General features: G+C 42.5%; 1 protein-coding gene across 1 annotated transcript; it reads left to right on the top strand.

The window, feature by feature from the left end:
• Positions 1-1,513: 1,513 nt before the first annotated feature.
• gas6 (growth arrest-specific 6) lies at positions 1,514-19,165 on the top strand. The gene is made up of 15 exons (XM_050046614.1): positions 1,514-1,995; positions 2,229-2,389; positions 4,716-4,740; positions 4,845-4,907; positions 8,284-8,406; positions 9,466-9,585; positions 11,135-11,257; positions 12,358-12,479; positions 12,651-12,769; positions 13,421-13,610; positions 13,704-13,868; positions 14,582-14,750; positions 14,964-15,103; positions 15,185-15,386; positions 16,745-19,165. The coding sequence occupies exons 1-15, from the start codon at positions 1,920-1,922 to the stop codon at positions 16,894-16,896; spliced, it is 1,950 nt and encodes a 649-aa protein (XP_049902571.1). The 5' UTR covers positions 1,514-1,919; the 3' UTR covers positions 16,897-19,165.
• The last annotated feature ends 1,109 nt before the right edge of the window (positions 19,166-20,274 follow it).

Here is a 20,274-nt window from a genome sequence, read left to right on the forward strand (position 1 = left end):
AAATGGGGCTTAGGGGCTATACACATGCTGCACCTTTAACTGCCTGGAAAACGCAAGTTCGGATGCTTGGCGCTACTTTTGTTCCTTTTTTGAGCCAGCTTTCATGAGAGTGGCGGCAGGTTGCGTCTGAGGTTGCTAAGCAGTCTTTACAGTCACCATATCATAGCCTATTTACCTCAGATCCTGAGTGCAGGGCTGATTTTCTTCCAGGCGCTGCATATCGTTCATTGGGACAGATGAAAAGCTCTGGCAGATCTGCACCAAAAAGATCAACTTTTCAATGTTTACCACAGACTGATATTTACCAAAGAAGGGAAAGGTATCTGTCAGCTGTGATTGGTTGGTCCTCGTCACATGACATGTGGTGTGTGCTGCTTTGTTTTAAAAGTTGAACTTGGTTCATCTCGCAGTCGCAGTACAACCGTTTCACCCTGAAATATACTCAGGAACTAGCCTGAGTGTCAGACTGAAGCTCCCAGAACCTTCAGTCTGACATCGCCTCCATTGAAGGCGACTTACAAGGGGGAGGGAATTTGATTTTTCCCTAACCAATCAGTAGAGATCAACGACTCACCCAGAATCTGACGTCATTAGTATCCATGCCTCGGGGGTGCCGAAAACAAGCGAGCATTGCCCGTTTAAAATGTCTCCGTCGTCGTGCACGCCCAGCTGCATCGCCGTTAAATCCAGTTTAGCAGCTTCCTTAATTTGGTCCTCCATTAACGCGAGTAGTGGCGAAATACCTCGATAGCATCGTTAATGTGGTCTGTAGGATCTGTAGCGGTCGCCATTGTTGCTATCCTCACCAGTTACCCACCAGCGCACAGCTTGACATCAGCGTGGCGCTGATTGGCTAATCGCTGGACCGGCCCCCACCCCCGGTGTTCATTGGTCCTTCCATCATTTGGACGAGATAAATCGCAAATTCATTGCAGTATGCCAGACCAGAGATGCAAGCCTACTCGGTTGAGTGGGCGGGGTCTATGGTCTGGAACCAGGCTACTCAGGAACACAATCTCGAAAGAGGTCGCTCTAGCGTTTGAGTGTGCCTGCCACGCGGCTACATTGAAAACAATGAATTTTAGGGCGTAAAAAAACGCAGCATGTGTTTGGCCCCTTGTGTTGCACAAATGCCCTTAGTGGTTACATTGCAGCCTGTTTTGCGGCTGCCGGTTGCAGCCCTCTCAATCATTACTAGACCGATTTCAAAAGTTAATGTTACCATTAGTCATTGAGACACAAAACATGGGAAAATAGGGTCCAGGTTGAAAAATACCTAAGTTACCCTTTAAGTATCAGCCTATAAGATCTGAATACGTCTTCCACCAGAAGACAGTTTGATGATTAAAGAAGACCATTGCTTACTTGTGAGCTTTGTTGTTTTTTTTTGTTTTTTTTTGCACCAACTTGTGTGATAATGCACACACACACACACACACACACTCTGAAGGAGGAGGGAGGGCTGCATCGCTACAAACTCCTGCCTGGCAGTGCCTGCACTTTTCAGAGCTACTCCCCCTCCTGAGGAAGCAGAGGCGTGCTGTCTTTCTCCGCAGAGAGGGGACTCGATCCGGCCAGAGAGGGCTCAAATAAGAGAGGAGGGTCAGAAATAAAGTACAGACCGCAATGGGGGACGAGCTGAACCGCAGAGAGACGAGGACGGTCGCTTAATCTGCCTGCGTTATGAACGATATGCGGGGGAAACACACGACAGTTTAGGTCGCAGTGATTTCACATCAAAAGACGTTAAGGACCAACGGTCGGAAGTACCTGAATACCTGCAGTGTGTTCCGCTCCAACGTTAGCCTCGGCTCGGTGACATTGAGACACCGAGAGACACACAGGGGGTTTCGGGGTGCTACAAGACGGGACAGGAGGAGAAAGTTTCTCAAGCTTGGCGCAGACACAGCGGTGAAACAATGCGGCTGACCCCGACAAAGTGTCTCTCATCGGCAGCCCTGCTAATCCTGCTGGTTGTCCGCTGGTCCGACAGCAGTAAGTAAACAGTTACATGCTAGGTGGCTAAGCTAGCACGCTAAGTCCCCTTTGACATTTGTGTTGTAGCTGATGATGAGACATGTTAATAACGTCATTAACTGTGCTTTAACGCTGCATGTTTCGCAACCTTTGGCAGCCAAAATACTGCTTAAGTCCAGACTTGTTTGACCTTCTCTTATTCCCGTAGCTTAATTAATGTGTTTCTTTGTGGGGGTGTCTTTTTATTTTAGTTTCGTTGTCTGCTCAAGAGGCGAACCAGTTTCTGAGCAGACACAGGAGAGCAAATCAAGTTTTCGAGGAGACGAAGCAAGGACACTTGGAGAGGGAGTGTGTGGAGGAAAAGTGCACCAAAGAGGAGGCCAGAGAAGTGTTTGAAAACGACCCGGAGACGGTGAGTATATTGTGGCACCACTGAAGTTGTGGTTTTCAGTCCAAGGTTGCGTGCAGCAACCAAAACACAACCACAACACCACACCTTCCTCCACTGAGGCACTGCAGCACTGTGAACTCCACTCAGCTACTCAAATCATTACCAGCTTAAATAGTTTGTCATTTAATTTAGAGAACATACAGCTGCAAGGTTGGTTGTTTACATCATGTTCATATTGACTGTAAATTGATGAATGTAATGCAACAGCACACTAATGATTCATTGTCTGGGCTGCTGGTGTTCATGCTCCAATAAGTCCAGACAGCTGATAGCTGTCAGTGCACATATTATTCTCATGTCAAAGACTTGGCGTGTTTTTTATTGTTTGTTTCTGCGACAGACGTTGAGTCAGCGTGACTAAGCCTTCGTTTATGAAATAACACTGTCAGTGAAGACACAGCTATCCCTCCACCCTTCGTCATACATGTGTGCACACATAAACACACAGTCACTTGTTTTTTAACTTGGCTTAAATATATTAAGTTTGCTAAAATTTGGCCCTGCTTGGTGAGGTTCCTGCCAAATATGGGAGCCTCCATCTCTGTTCCCAACATCTGTATCGCTGTATGTCTACACACGCCTGCTCTTAAATGTCCACACACTCACATGTGAATGATGCAAACAAACTCCTCTGGTCTCTTGGGAATGTGATTAGCTGCTTCCTGTTGAAGTTGGGGTGAGAAATGTGTTTCATTCATACACAGTAATGCACATTGCCTCACTAATCTGTACAGCTGCACAGCTTCCACCCTCTTTTTCCATTTGGTGTTTACCAACAAACAAAATCCATCACACTATGTGCATACGGGAATCCTTCATTCATGACTGCACAGATTAGCCTTTCCATCCATGTGAATTCTTAAGCCTATTGAATGTATGTGCTGAATGTGCAGACAAGCTCCAGACATAGAAATTATGTAATGTGTCAGAAAACATGCAACGTGGGCTAGCAGACTTTTTCTCTCACTAATCATTGTGTGTGAACGTTACTTGGGTCATAGCATGGGCCATTTATAGTACAAACTCTTGCACAAGCCCTTGTTAAGGAATTAGACGAAGTATTTCTTGGCATTGTTGTATGTTTTGTTTGTTTTAGGGCTTGATTTGTAAATCAGAGGTTTAGATAAAGTTTTAGCTGTTAGCACTGCCGACGCTGTGCTCCTCAACAATCGCTCTTACTCTTGAAGTTTTGCCATCGTGAATTGCAGCAGGCGAGGGACTGAATGAGGCAATCGATGAGTCAGAGATTACTCGTAAGATTAGCCAAATGGACAGACATGGAGGCTGAGGGAGGGGGGGGATTAAAGTGAAGTTGAGCTGGGTTCAGAGGAAAAGGTGAAGTCAGGTGACGTCCCCTCTATTTTGAATCAGCTGGGCGCACATCACCATCACAAAAGCATTTGTGTACCCGTAGTTTTCCATTGCGTGACACAAAGCTGCAGACTCATTCAAAGCTGCATTATTCATTCTCAAAGTGCCCATCTCTGACTCTGCATTTTCTCCTGCTGCAGCTTTCTGGCTCTGCAGAGAGAGGGTGTTCCTGGATATTTCTGATTATCTTCTGAGACACCCAAGTTGCTAGTGTCTTACTTGTTAAGTGAAAGTTAAGCAAACTAGTTCTGGGACCACACTTCATCTTAACCAAATGTGACTGTGACAGATCATTTGTTGCAGCACATCAGGGGTATAATCAGGCAATTATGCTGTGTAATATGTTCTTATCTTTAGCTGGCTTTTTTTTGGTAACTGATTCATACAAGAGATTTTTTTTTCACCTCATCTTGCTGCATCTGGGTCCTACTGCAGCAGAAGCTCTCTGAAGTCTGTGCCTCCAGAGCCAATCTTTCCATTGGTAGATCATCCTCAAATTTTGGACCTACATGTGGAGGAGTACTGCAGCCAGGAGGCGAGATGGGATGCTGCTACTATAAGGAATGCAGAGAATTCTCAGGAAGCCTTTGGCAAAGGGCCGCACCCATTACAGAGAGGACACACAAAGATTACAGACAAATCATCGTAATTTCTCTCTTTGGACATAAAGCACACACCCACAGAGAGACAAATGTCAAAATTAATGAGTGTTTATGAGCTTGTTTTCACTCCCTTGAGTATGAGCGCAGAGATCAGGCATGAAACGAAACCAAATCCTAGATTATGTCAAGTATTAGCGGAACCCCCCACTACTAATCGTAAGCATTTATTTAGATTATCTTGTTCTGTTTAGATTTTTGTTTATACGCCTACGTAACTTTATCCGTCTCTCTTCCATGTGTTTTCCCTGATGCAGGACTACTTCTATCCCAAGTATTTAGGTGAGTTATCCTCCTGACTAAAACTCTTCATCTCTACTCCTAACAGCCAGTTTGACTGATTATATGTTTATAATGTCTTTGCTTTCATTTTTGTTTGTGTGTAGCCTGTGTGGAGAAGTTTGGAGATGCTGAAAAGAAGAAACAGGATCTGGTTACATGTGTCCACAGTAAGTTTAATGCTCTCTTATCTGTCTACCGACTTAACTTTAGAGCTGGATGGCATACTGGTTGATAGGTGTCTTTTTCTTACCCCTTCGTTCTGTCTCTCTTTTCACTGTGAAAGTTTTATTACATCCAAGCAGAGGCACTTAGTTGTAGTGTAGGGTTGGGCTGCACTGCAGTATCACCACACTGCATCACCCTCAGGCACACGCTCTCTAAGCAGAAAAGGAAACAGAGGGAAGGATGATGAAAAGGTGCTTAATTTCTTGGGCAACTGCAGGTCAGTTGTTGCAGCGTGACACACCGGACTAATGCTGTGACTTTGAAGTAGCCTCAGTGTGCTACATGTGCGTGAGCCCAGGTATCCATGAGTAATATTGCAGCACTCTGCCACAGTGATGCTGCAGATTGGTGAATGAGCGGCACACCCCTTCAGTCGTCACTCGCTCACTCGCTCTCCCTCTCTGGGTGACTGCACCAGCATCTTCGTGAGCCGAGCCGGAAGAGTGACGTGGAAAAAAAAAAAGTCTGACGTGTGTGAAGCGCAGGATTCCTGCTGCATCAGGATACAAGAGACCGACCCGGCTTTACTGCTATTGGCTGAGGAGGCTCGGGGGGGTTTCCATGACTCAGCTGCAGCATCATGACAAGGCAGCTCACCACCTATCTCCCTCTCGCCACTTCTCTCTTTTTCTCTCTCACGCTGCAAATCTGTGCCCATCTGTCTCCTGCAGACTAGTAGTGGGTGGTATCCCAGTATCAAAGCAGATCATGACATTCCTCTAATTCCATTTATGGACTATGTAAAGCATGGGATTTCACAAACATGGCATGGTATGGAAAGCTACAGCTTCATATTTGCACATACCAAAAGCTGATTTCATTGTAAGCACAGCAGACAGTGTTTATTCTCCCACTCCCCCCTGTTTCTGTTCCCTTAGTCTGCAGTTTGCAAATGTTTTGTGAATTGCAGCAGAAAAATTAGAATCATTAAAAACACATCTTTTCTCCAGCATAAGTGACACAAATGGTTGCTGCTCTGTAAACTTTGGAGGGCTCATCTTAATCGTCACTGTAGTAGCCCTCAGTGTGTGCTTTATTAAATGAAATTGAATTTATACATGCTGTCAAGGGACCTCTAAAATTTTAAGGAGGGAAACAAGTGTGGCTCCTGCCAGCTTATAGACCCCAACATATTACTGACCAGGGGCTTTGGTCTGATTCATTCATTAACTGCCTAAAGAAAAAGGCAAGCAACCTAAAGAAGCATGTGCTGATACTGCTGAAGATATTTTCAAATTTCTTTATCAATACTGTTTACTATTTGGTTGCAAGTTACTTTGACTCAAATGAAACAACACTTGAAGGTAACGGTTGCCAGGTGGCCACTGGTAATAATTTTGAGAAACTGGCAACCAGTTCTTGGCCTTTGGTTGCCATCAGTGGCATTAACACAGAAAATAGCGACAGCAAACAGCAAAACATGCACCCAAAAATATATAATTTTTTACTTTTCGTTGCATTGGGAATATTTAAATATTGATGTTAGAGTCACAATGCTGCAGGTGACAGTGCTGCACGTACTTTGGTGCGTTTACTCACGTAAGCGTGGCAGGGTTGCTACGGTATGCGATTTTCAAGGTATGCTAACTGTCTCAGGAATTATCACGGAATACGGTAATACACATTTAGTGTTATCCGTTATAATGACCCCTAAAGGAATGAAAACAGAAGGGCTTTTGTTTTTGGAACGAACACTTAATTAATATTGAAAGTTAAAACCCTGTTTTTACACTAAAGTATGGGTAAAAAGTCTGACAGGTGGGGAGTAAAGGAGATGCAGGTGAGATTCTCCATTGTTGCGTTTATTATAAGTGTTTTTTAAAATTTTTAACTTAACATAAAATCAGTGTCCGATGGTTTTGTTTTCAGTAGGCTAATGTGACACTAACAGTATTATACATCATGGGTACTTGCACACTTTACATTTCAGAGAGGATTTATCAGACTTTTTTACATTATTACATCATCAGTTTTGAAAAAAAGTGACCCAAGTGAATGGTATAACATGATATCAGGACATTTTATTAGGTTGTTGTTCAAGTTATAACATGATTATTTTATTAATTTATTTATTTGATCTAACAGGGACAGTGCACAGCTACTTAGCTGCGCCAGAGTTAGCTGTAAGCTAATTTTCATCTGAAGCCCCTGGGCAGGAAACATAAAGTTACAGCTTCAGCAATAACAACAGCAAGACAACACAACATCAAATCATCGCAATAAATAAAAGTAGCAACAACAATAAAACTACAACATTAAGATATAACAAGATTTCATGGTGTTAGATCCAGTGTCCAGTGTTGATTTTAGCCGTGATTTCATCCTAAATTTAAAACCAACAAAGCTGTTGTACTGTCTTATCTCACTTGGTCCTGAGTTCCAATAGTTTGCAATAGATTGGTTGAGTTATTAAATGATTAGTTGAGTTGATTACATGATTTGGGTTTTTACTACATTTTCGATCAGGCTAAGTGCAAATTTTATTACATTTTCATTATTACATAATGTCATCATCTTGTTTATTGTGAGAACGTCTCACAGGTGGAGGATGTAATTGTTACTGATTTGATTTTGCCACTGTGTGTTGCACACATGTGTTAATAGTTTAGTTGTTTAGTTGTCTTGGTGATTCTGCTGTCAACGTGCACGTGCCAAAGCTCTGACAGATTATATGTGAAACATTGATATAACTCCAGTCACTGGAAGCACTGGACGTTTCACCAGTGAAATGAAGGTATTTTTATCTACAATCTTGTACATCATTCAGTAAAACAGTTGTGTCTTTGTTTTTCACATGTGAGCTTATCTCTCTCCTGCTCCCCTCATTCTCTCCACACTGTCCTGTTCTCTGCCTGAACTCCAGCTAACATGCCCAGACTTGTCGAGCAGTCAGACTCCACTTCTAGGAAAAGGAAAGTGCACAGGGAGAGAAAAAATTTACACATGTGCTCGCTTACACAAGCTGGGAGTGAAAGAGAGGGCACAAGTGAAAATATCTAATAGGAAAAACAGAACAAACACACAAAAAAAACAGAACAGAGAGGTTGAATTTCAATTTGATCTTGTTTTTTGTGAGGTGGAGGACAGGTATGCTGGGAAGGACAGAATTAGGGCATCTCCTGCAGGAGGGCTTAGCCAGCATTAGGCTATTTATATTGAACTCCTGATATGCAGAACATAAGAGATGCCCTTCCTCTGTCTGGTGTCAGTATACAGTTACACTCACTGTATGCATCCGCTTTGCAGACTCAATCTTAAAGCAATAATAACTCTTCCTCCCTCTGCATCTGTCTGTATTTGCTTTTCTCTCACTTGTAGATATTCCAGACCAGTGCTCTCCTTCTCCCTGTAATGCCAGAGGTACGGTGCGCTGCGAGGACAAAAAGGGCGACTTCCTATGTCACTGTTTCACCGGCTGGACAGGAGCCAGATGCGAAAAAGGTACTGTCATAGCATGGCAAGTGAGAGAGGATATATATAGGTGGACACTGTGGGCTAGAGCTCAGCAGAGGTTGAATTTTTGCACCGTCATTCAGTGTCACATCAAGCATTTCTGGGTAGATATAGTCTCAGTGACCTTGAGTCTGACAGCCAACTCCTGTCACGCCCACAGATACAAAGATGAGGCTTCCCGTCACTTTCATTGTTATATTACTGTCAAATATTTTCATTGTTTCTCATCATGTTGATGTGAATGGTGTTTTATTTTGACCTCCCAATTCTTTTCCAGTGTTTCTGTTTCAGTTTTATGTTACAATTGAAATAGTTGTTGTTGACATGCCTCTTCAACATCCAACTGCTGCTGCTGCTATTAATGATGTGTGAATGGTGTGTCAGGTCAATATGAGCTGCATGTACGGGAACTCTCAACACCAATCTATTTGTCTCATCAGAGGTCAAAGCTAGTTACTGTGTATAAATATGAGGGGGAGGCTTGTGCTGAAACTCAGAGCAAGGGTTGCACTTTTACAAGGGAAATGTAACAAATATTAAGTGTACAAGCAGGAACTGGAAAACACACATAATTTATACAGACACACTGTGAGGGAGAGGGGAACATGTTGATTTATGGCACGGCCACCATTCCACACATTTCCACTGTGACTCATCCTGCCACCTTACTGTGAGAGGAAACCAAAACAGATTCAGTTTGACTCGGTCTGAGCCTTTTCCACTTGACGACCGCACTCCTCCTAAACACTCGGCTGCAACACTCAGCCGCAATGACATAGTGTGTCAGTTATTTGTGAGGCGTTTGACAAAGTACAAATTCATAGGACATTTAAGTGAGTTTTTCAAACTGTATCAAGTCTCACGCTGTGGGCTCCTACTCCAAAACTTTAAAATTAAACATTAAGAATTGGTTACATTAAGCACAGCATGATCATCCTGAATTACTATGGGAAATTTCAACACAAGCCAAGGAGCCTAATGCTCCTCACAGCCTATGATGATGTTTTTCCTGCCTACATGTTGACTGTACCACCGTCCTATTTGCAGATGTCGACGAGTGCAGCAAAAGGAACGGAGGGTGTGACCATGAGTGCAACAACACTATGGGCAGTTACCGCTGCTCCTGTCACGAAGGCTACATGTTGGTAGGACGCCACATGTGTAACGGTAAGCACGTCATCTGACAACTGGAACATGTCAATACTGTAGCTGCAAATAACACTTCAGTCTGTATTTTAACTGTTATTACCCACCTCAAACTATAAAAATAGATATTACTTCTGCAGGTATTCTTGTATGAATATTTTTAATTATTCACAAGGATTTAAAACATGAGATTTTTTCTATTTGAGGCCCCTTTAGTAATCCAGTGGCAGTGATGTTCTGTCTTGTGACATAATTCTCTTTGTAAGACCCTTTGATAGGTCCAACATTTCACTGTGGCCACAAAAAGTTACTCTGTGGCCACCAAATATCTCCTGTAGGTGGCCTTCTTTGGCCCCAAGTTTGATCAGGTCTCTCTTGAGAATTAGACTCTAGCCCTTTTTACACAGAGATTGCACGATAGGGCAGCTACAAAGTCCCTTTGTTACACTGCCCTTTCTTTTTAACACAGAACCAAACAATGGCTGCATCATGTTGCCTCAGTTTGTGATTTTAGATAGCATGCTGGCATTCCAGAGACAAATAAAGGCATGATGTGTAACACAACAGTATCGGCCTTTAGTGCGACATACAACATACGTGTCATCAGCACTTTCTAAACAATAACAGTGGCATAACATGCTACTAACAATCATTTACTGTCCTTGTTAAATGGTCTCATTGTCTCCCCGATTTGCGGACATTTTGGCTGCTGTTCTTCTTTGCTTTAGCTGCTAACTGCTATTTGCTGCTTTTTAAATCTCCTGGCAGTGGGTCGCACCCTTAACACATCGTCAAAACATCACACCTGTCCCATCCATGGTCCTGTCCTGCTGGCTGTTCCTTTACACAGATGTCCATTTGGCACGCTGTCCCCCCATTGTGAAACCATACCGTTTATAAAGACCGGTGAGGCAGAATAATGGCGCGATACTCCTGCCTTTAACAGGCAGCGTAAAAGGGGCTTTTTTGTCTCAATGAGCCTTCGCCAGCACAACATTACAGTTCTACAAACATCCTGATTCATTCATTCTTTGAAGACAGCAAACAGAACTTGTGGCCTGCTAGCTACCGATATGAATAATGGTTTTTACTAAGCCTACTCAAATATAGTGTGTACAGTCTCTAAACATTGTGTCCTTGGTGTAAATATTTATTTCAGTGTGACATAGTGTCAGTGAGTGCTGAACATGCACATACTGTATGTACAGTATGATGTTGACACTCAGTTTGAAACAATTGGTCTGTTGTCCTAATTTTAAAGCTGCTTTGGGGTTAGAATTATTATCGAGGTCATTTTGATTCAAGTGGTTAATCAATCAGGACCAGATTTCACGAGCATCTGTCTTGTGGCTGATTTTAATTTCCCAGTCCTCAAATTAATCTAAATTAATTTTAGGTGTCTGGTGTCTTTTCCTGACCCATTTTATTCCTGACACTGATGAGCAAAAGTACAGACAACCTCGTCCGATCATGTCCTTCCAGCTGAGGAGTCGACTTTATAGGCTTCCCGATTCTGTGAATTTCCACCAGACGTTGACCCGTCCGGCTGACCACATTTTGTGTCTTTCAGATGTGGACGAGTGTGAGGATCCAGGGGTGTGTGGAACAGCACGGTGCGAGAATAAGGAGGGCAGCTACGATTGTTTGTGTGACATTGGATACGTCTACGACAATGAAACCAAGAGCTGTGTTGGTGAGCCTGTACGCACACACACACAAGCAGACGCACGAAGACACACAAACACACACGGTGTCACGAGAACTGACTGAGGAGCAGCTTCAGCCTCAGCAGGACCTGATGCAGCTGTGTTGTGGGGTCAGGAAAGGAATGCAAAGACATTGGGAGAAATTCAGTATAAGTAGGTAACAGGTCACCGTCTCCATTTCGGAGGGAAAATACACAGACTCACCCTGTGGTTCACCTTCGTTTGGTACACACTGTTACATCCATAGTGTCTTTTTGATTTCAGATGTGATAAAAACAGATATAAATGCCAAATAGATGAGGTAAAGCTAAAATGCAGTACTCAGAATTTGCAAACACAGAAGACATGTAATAGCTTTGCAGGATAGAAAAGTGTTTCCCATTTTTCAGACTCATCTTTAGTGCTTCTCCTTTAAACATGCAGGGATTTAAAAACACATTGACAGCAGCATCACCAAGCCAAATCTCAAGATGTACAAATATGATATTGTATACCATATGTCAAGCAGTGTTTATCTTGATTTTCTGAGGGGGCATTGGCTCAACACACATTTATACTCAAGGAACGGATGGATGTTGAAGTCCAAAAACATGCTGTCTTGGTATTTAATAAGATAACACAACAAGATAAGTAACCACAACATCAGGTCTGTTGGTAAAACCTAGAATAAGAATTCACAGATCTAAACCAAAGTCATTAATCACTCTGTGACATGCACTGTTTTGCTCCGCAGTGGAAACCAGACTTTTCATAACCTCAGTGTCCCTCCTCTGAGAATTAACGTTTATTATAGCCAACCTTCTCATGGCCATGTAAGGTCGTACACGGAGCAGGAAGATACCACCCAGTCAACGTCAAAGACCTCTTGACTCAAGTGTTGTTTGCATTCCCTGATATGTTGACAGGAAAGACATGCGATACTTGTCTTAATGCTTGTAGGACTGATGTTTTGAAAGTTTCGACTAATTCCTCCACTGATGGGACTCTGATAACTTCATGAACTCTGACTCTCTGATTCTCTGTAACCCTTTATACCTTGCTCATGATTTTCATCTCTCCTTCTCTTTTACTTCTACCTGCCCTTCAGATGTGGATGAGTGTGAGGCGCGTGTGTGTGCAGAGGAGTGTCTGAACACTCCTGGGAGTTTCCGTTGCTTCTGTGATGGTCGTCAGGGCATGAAGCTGGGCCAGGACCTCAGGAGCTGTAAGGTGAAATACATAAACTGTGGCAAAAATATTAACTCTCTCCTTTGTTGTTAAATGTAAACTACATTCTTGATTAGTTAAACCATTTCAGATGAGTCAAGCTTTAAACACCCAAATGGTTCTAATAAAGGGGCAGCGTGCATTATCTCAAGTTTTCTTTTTGTGTTTGCACAGCCGATAACTCCCTGTATGTCGCCGTCTCTGAAGAGGAACTCTCGCTCCCTCTACCTGGGCCGCATGTTCAGCGGCGTGCCGGTGGTGAGGCTGCGTTTCCGTCGGAGGATTCAAACTGGGTGAGAGACTTGTGTTTTGATGCTCAACTCTCTCAGCTATTGTCTCCTAACAAAAAGATCACACCCTTTCTACATTTATACTCAAGCATACAAGGCAGATAAATTATTAAATGGATCAATCACAACTCTTCAAATCCGCTGGCTGGTTCTGTTAAGACCGTTTGAGTTTCACTTATAGATGAGAAGACGTGTTTAAGTAAGTATCTATCCCAGTGCAGCCTGAGGAACTGCATGGAATTTAAGAAAAACTAAAATAATTTAGTTTTTACAAGCAATGAGCAGAAGCATAATACAGGCTTGTGGTTTTAATCAAAACCTGTTTTAGATTCTTTTTCACATTTTTTCTATTAAAATAATACAGCAGGCTGAACGGTCCCTTTGTTTGATAATTTGTAAGTGTTTTCTTGTTACCATACATAGTCACTCTGTAAAGTTGTGGAAGCTAATTCTAAAAAATGTAAAATATTAGCTGGGAAAACGGCGCCCTCTGTTTGAGTGCCAAGTGGAGCGCAGATAAAATTATTTTGGTCGCTCAAAGGAATTGTTTTTCTTCCTGCTCTTTTTCCTGTATTTTGTTTTTATTCATAACTATCTTCATCCTAAAACATACTTATTAAAATGCACACTCTGTCACTGCTCCCCACCCCCCAGCTTTTCTGCAGAGTTTGACTTCCGCACCTACGACCCCGAGGGGGTGATCTTCTTCGCCGGAGGTCACCTAAACAGCTCCTGGATCGTGCTGGCAATGCATCATGGGAAGCTGGAGCTGCAGCTGAAGTACGGCACAGTCAGCAGGGTCACCAGCAGCGGACCCATCGTCAATGACGGCCAGTGGAGAAAGGTTGGAGGATTTTGTCAAGAACAGTGATACACTGATTTCCATTAGCTTCATCAGCTGATTGAATGCTCCTTAAATGTCTTGTTTTCTTCTCAGATCTCGGTGGAGGAGCAGGGGCGGAGTCTAGTGATTAAGATTGACAGGGAGGCCGTCATGAAGATCGCAGTAAATGGAGATCTGTTTACGTTAAAGAAGGGCATGCATGAACTCAACCTCACTGTGGGAGGAGTCCCTTTCAAAGAGGACGGCCTCGTCAATCAGGTGTTTATTTGCATATGTTTACGTATTTTTATGCCTCTGCGCCGGCGATAACCGTGTCTGGAGGTGTTGTGTTTTGGGGTTTTTTGTCTGTCTGTCCCATTCTTGTAAAAGCAATATCTCAAGAGTGCCTGGAGGGAATTACCTCAAACTTTGCACAAACATTCACCTTGACTCAAAGATGAATTATTAGATTTTGGTGGTCAAGGTTCATAGGTCAAGGTCAGTGTGACCTCTCATCCATCCTGTTCTTGTGAAAGTGATATCTCCGAAACGCCTGGAGCAAATTTCTTTAAACTTGGCAAAAACATCCACTTGGACTCAACGATGAGTTGATTTTAATCTGGTGTTTTTGTCCATAACTAAAGAGTTTTATAAACTATTACAATTTCACAATTGTCTAATAAAATGATGAAGTGATGATGTTTGTTTATCCAAAAGGTCAAAGGTCACTGTGACTAATGTTCTGCAAAAAACCCACAGTGTGTGTTTAATCTCCTGCTTCAGTACAGCAGGTTTGGTCCGGGAGGAGTGATTGAACAGACAGTAAACAAGGCTCAGTGATAAAGTTCATGATCAGGACAGACATGGATGTAAACTGTAGTTTGACTAGTTGTTGGAGGCGTACAACTGTGAGGGGGGGAGCTCTAGTCGTGAATATGTACTATAGGAAGAAGTTCCTTACATATTTCTCAACTGGTGCGATTATTACGCAGGTGAACCCCCGTCTGGACGGCTGTATGAAGGAGTGGAGGTGGTTGACTGGTGAAGATACGTCCATACAAGAAACCATTCGGTCCAATGACAACATGCAGTGTTTCAGCACCGAAGATCCTGGAGCATATTACCCCGGCACAGGCTTCGCCCTCTTCAACATCAGCTATGGTACAGTGTGTTCATGTGTGGGAGTGTTTTGCATTTCATGCCTGGGAATTGCACATCTTCTTCCTGAAGTAGTTAATCACTGTTTAATTTGTTTGGATGAATGTCAGTTAGCTCTTGTCATCGCCCACTCTTTTGTCAACAGTTTGCCTCATTTTGTTTGTCAATAAAGTTCATAACCTGCTGTTTTCTCACTTCCTGTTATCACCACTTCAGAATTGCAGAACCTGAGCGTACAGTTGATCCTGCGTCCCACCTCTGCAATCGGTGTGCTGTTTGCACTTGTTCACCAGGACAGAGTCCCTCTCTCCATCACTCTGGCCGACTATCATCCCGGCATGGATGAATGGAGAGATGTAAGTACTTGATAAAGCTCAGTCTGTCTATGTTTGTTGCTGTGAGTTTGATCTCAAAACTGACCTTTTGTGTGTCTTCAGTTTGTTCTGGTATCTATAGGTGATGTCATCATTGCCAGCTCTCCTGCCCCCCTGTGTGATGGTGAGAGTCACGAAATCCAGGTGACGATCTCAGGCAACCAGACTCTGCTGCTGGTCGATGGAGAGTCTGGACGTAGTGAAGACACCGAAATTCCTCATGACCTGTTTTCCCTGTCCAGCACCTTTATAGGAGGTCTACCTGGTGAGCACCTGCACATTTACATACACTTCTAGCCAGATGTTCTTCATGCAATATGTAGGGTTTTATTCGCACAATATGCATATAGTGCGGCAGAGTACTAAAAGAAAATAGTACAGGCATCTAAAGCTGCCAGACATTTCTTAACATTCTGGTGAAAATGAAGGATTAGGCCATGTCTTGTACAAATACATGGACGTGACCTAGATTATTTTGCTGACCTTGTTATTGTCTGTTGTGTTTGTTTTACATAAAAAGGCCACAAACATTTTAGCCAACATGATGTCAGAATAAACTGCAGGGTTTTCCTGACTATTACTCAAGCGTAGTGATTCTTCCTTTTTTTCCTCTCCATCCCTGCCTACTTTCGTGCACTTCAAAGGTGACACAGCTTCGGTTACCGGTAGCCTGCAGCGGCACTTTTGTAGTTGGAGAGTCACAGTTCTGATCAGTCCTGATGAAAATTTGCAGCTCATTAAAATCAAAAACTGACAAAATTTTGTCTGCCTGAAGGTTGAAAATGTAGCAACTCATACATACCATTTCTGAAGAAGAAAGAGTGGCTTGATGGGGTGATAAATGTGTCGGCTCAAACAATGTTACAGTAGGAAAGATATGGATAATATTAGGCTTATATTCTCTTAGCCAGTGAGTGGAAAAATCCTGCAGAATTCCCGCCATGTATGAGTAGCTCACTTTGTTCTTTGTATTGTGTATATAGCAAACCATAATAGTGATCCATTTTTGCTACTTCTAGTGAGTGGCAGCTGAGTAAATATTTCAGGATCCAACATTCCCCATACTGGAAAGAAAACGTTATAAAGATTTAGTCTTCTTCACCTTGATGAGAATTTTCATGTATATTAAAGAAAAGCTCTAAATGTTGGTTAAAGGAACAGTGTGTTGGATTTAGTGGCATCTAGCGGTGAGGTTGCAGAACTGAAACTTCCCCTGTGTGCCAAGTGTGTAGGCAAACTACAGTGGCGCAAATGGCCCAATCCTGAGCCAGTGTTTGATTTGTCCATTCTGGGCTACTGTAGAAACGACATGGTGGACTCTGTGGAAGAGGACCCACTCCATATGTAGATATAAACGTCTTATTCTAAGATAAAGAAAACACAACCATTCTTATTTTCAGGTGATTATAAACTAATGAAAACATAGTTATGAATGTTATATTTAATATCTGCCAATAGATGCCCTCAAATCCTACACACTGGACCTTCAATGTGTTTGCTGAGACTGACTGATTCAACCCACTGACTAATACTGTTTGCATACTCATAGTTAGGTCAACATTCGGACACCCACACAGTCCATCTTTTTTTCTCGTCATCACGTGTTGTCATTTCTTCCCTCAGATGTTCCTCTGGTGTCCACGCTGGTGTCGGCGCCCTACAGCGGCTGCATGGGGGTCAGTATTAATGGACAGTCTCTGGACTTGGACCAGGCCATCCATAAACACAACGACATCCGCTCACACTCCTGCCCCCTGCTGGACTCTCACCAGTGACCAGCGCACCAGTCTGCCAAAACTGATCCATACGCAGTTCATTGAGGCAATGGGGATTATTCCAATATATTTATAAAAGCTTTGACCAGTGGGGAGATGTTTTAGATTGGAATGTAAAAAAAAAAAAAAAAAGAAGGCTGGATCAGGTGTTGTGGTTCAGCTGGAGCCTTAGCCCAGGATCACCCTGTCCTTTTACTGTGATGACACTGCTGCCTAGAGGCATCTGCAGGGATTTTCACAGTATTCTGTCAGTAGTCAGCCAGAGAGCGATGTCCCCAGTACTAGGCAGAAGATACGGGAATAAATGCTGCACAACATTGCCTCAAAAACTGCCCATGTATCACAGCCTTGTAAGCCCGTAAGAACACGCAGGGCCTTATCTCGATCAATGTCCAGTGGCTGGTCTCGGGTCAGCCTACTAAGCCTGGTGTCCTGTGCTTAGATGCAGATGTGACTGGAACTTTGTAGGCAGACTCTTCGCTGCAGCGGTCATGTTGCTTACACCCAGTCCACCTAAGGCCCACGCTCACAGAGCTTGAAATAATCAAGTGCTCATGTAGAATCCGATGAAAACAACGGGGACCAGATAAATAGTCCTTCATCAGCTACCCCACTCAGAGAAAATGTGTGAATAGGTGCTTAGATCTGCATGAGTGACTTTAGGGGTTGATTGGGGACTAAATTTGCTCCTAACAAGCTGAATCTCCTCCGTCACCACAGCAGGGGTGGCGTGCTATTAGGCACAACTCTGTGTTCTGTAGACAACCTTGCACATCGTTGCAGGCAGGAATGGACTGCCTGCGAAGCCATTTTCTTGATTTGTTCTCGACTAAAGCAGCACTCCATGTCTGCCTGCAACTTTAAAAATCAACCATGTGCCTACAAAGAACAACCAACCCAAACTTCTCAACAGCGTCCCTCTAGACAGGTGAATCATTTCACAAAGATGCAGTACTGTAACACACGAGCAGAGCTAATGCTTCTCTAAATGAAACGTTGTACTCATTGCAGTTAACACACTATGCATTTCCACCTGTGCATTTTGGAGTATCTTTTAAAGACCAACACCCTTCTCAATAATCGTCTGTCACTATCTTCGTCACAACGGCCCCTTCTTTCCCTCAGAATCACCCACTTACAGTTAAAACCTGCCATATACCGATCTGAGGATGATACGTTAGTCTCAGAAGCACAGGGAGACAAGAGGGGGCCCTCTCCATGTAGGAGAGAGTGAGCACTGCATCAAACGCACCACACAAGCTACTGAGAGTAAAAAGAGTGCGCTGTAATATACTGAATATGTAAATAATGTGACTGTACAATGCTTTATAGAAGACAGAAAACAAAAACACTACCTTACGCTCACTGAGGTTTTCTGCACATTCATGTTGATCCAAAGTCAAACTGTAATCTGAGTCTCTCGGCTTCATCTGCTTCCTTAAAAAAATGTTTGAGCAACAAATGCGCAGTTATTTTCTTGAAATAGGAATCGTGAGACCGTGAGAGCAATAGCCAGGGATCAAAGTATCGTAACTCTTCAGTTTTTTTAAAATTTGATTTAATAGGTGCTGAGCAAATCAAAACACAATAAAAACAAAGAATGTCAGGAGCATTGTGACTGAGAATGCCAAAAGGGCTCCAGCGTTATTTTACTTCCCTCTGTAATGTATCATTTTCTAGTTTTTTGATGAATGAATGCCAGAATATAGAGCTTGACGAGTTATTGTTTTTTTATTTTTATTATGTGTTGTATATTGAACTTGTCTTTAGTTTTCATTTTTCACTTTAACTGCCAGTATGTGTACAATACTGAGAGGAGTCTGCCTTTTGAGTTTTAACTTCCCTCAACAGTGAAAATCCTATTTAAAAAAAAAAAATAAAAGCAGTTGTATGAACATCATAGAGTAAAATTGTATTTTCAAAAAAATGCATTTGTATCCTGTGTGGTTACTTAAACCTGTGTGACATGTTGGTTTACCTAATGTGCTAGTCATTTCCTGTTCAGCTTCAGACTGTAGTGAGTGGAGCAAAACAACATGAATTCAACTTTTTATTTCTAAGAGGAAGAATTATGTGGTTTCGTTGAAAAGTTACATACATAGTCTTCACTTTAAGGTGAAACAATACAGTGAAAACAGTGGTAGTAAAAATTGCACTGGTGATATTGAGATTTTAAAGGAAAGGTTTGACATCATAGGAAATACTTTCTTGCACAGAGACAAGAAGAGTGATAACCTTCACGTGTGTACATTAAAGGGTAACTTACTCATTCTTCAGCCTGGACCCTATTTTTCCATATTTTTGTGTTTAAGTGACTGACAGGACCAACAATTTCTAAGATTGGTCCAGTATTGAACGAGAGGGCTGCAGCTGGCAGCAGCGAAACGGGCAGCAATGTAACATTAATGGGCAATTGTGCACTGTCAATTTACATCCACATAAAGTGCTTTGTTTCGTCACTTTCCAAGTGTCTGACATCATTATTGAAGCATTCCTACAAAGATAGACCCCTTTGTTAAAGAGTAAGATCCTTGGTGTTTAACCATAAAAAAGCCCAGAAATCGCTGTCCCCAAACCAACCAGACTTTATTTTAATAAACCGTAATTTTATTATCATAAAATACACTTCATTCAAAGTCAAAAGAAACAAAATAAAACTCACAGAAACAGTCTTGGTTTGTCTTTCCACTGTTCCAACAATCACCAGTTTCAGTTTGGTGAAAATAAACCTGTTAATTCACTCAGATGTTAAAACGTGGGCTCTATTCACGCTAAAATTATAGTTTATTTACATGGAGTCTGGTGGGTTTGGCGATAGCAATTTGGGGCCTGTTTCTCATTAAATAAAAAGGTCCATGTCTGTAGGGATCCTATCTATAATGTTGTCAGACATGAAGAATAACAATCTGAGCCTGTCAGTGGCAAAAATAAGCACCTTTAGTGGACGTGAATTGACAGTGCACAAATGCCCCAAGTGGTTACACTGTGGCTCGTTTCACGGCTGTTGGCCGCACCCCTCTCGCTCAATACTCGATAAGTTTCAAAAAATGTTTTGAGTAATCACTTAGACACAAAAACGTAAGGAAATAGAGTCCAGGTTGAAAAATACTTAAGTTACACTTTAAGTATGAAGCTACCGCCAGAAGTGGCTAACTGAGCTTAGCACACAGACTGGAAACGGCTAGCCTGGCTCTCAGTAAAACTGTGAAATGTGTTTTTGCACTTCGGTATGAGTGCGTATTAAACAAGCAAGATAAAACATGTTAATTAGCAAGGTTTTCATGTGTTAAAAAGTAGATTTTCAGCCTCAAGTAGAGCCAGCTGTTTCCCCATTTCCATTCTTAATGCTAAGCTAAGCTAACCAGCTGCTGACAGTAG

The sequence above is a fragment of the Epinephelus moara genome, chromosome 1, assembly GCF_006386435.1.
Source record: "Epinephelus moara isolate mb chromosome 1, YSFRI_EMoa_1.0, whole genome shotgun sequence".
Classification (NCBI taxonomy): Eukaryota; Metazoa; Chordata; class Actinopteri; order Perciformes; family Serranidae; genus Epinephelus; species Epinephelus moara.

Bases quoted from the DNA above. Each gene is read 5' to 3' on its own strand.
- gas6 (XM_050046614.1), top strand. From the start codon at position 1,920: ATGCGGCTGACCCCGACAAAGTGTCTCTCATCGGCAGCCCTGCTAATC. The intron at 1,996-2,228 runs GTAAGTAAACAG...TTTTTATTTTAG, and splicing joins TGTCCGCTGGTCCGACAGCA to TTTCGTTGTCTGCTCAAGAG. The intron at 9,586-11,134 runs GTAAGCACGTCA...TGTGTCTTTCAG, and splicing joins AGGACGCCACATGTGTAACG to ATGTGGACGAGTGTGAGGAT.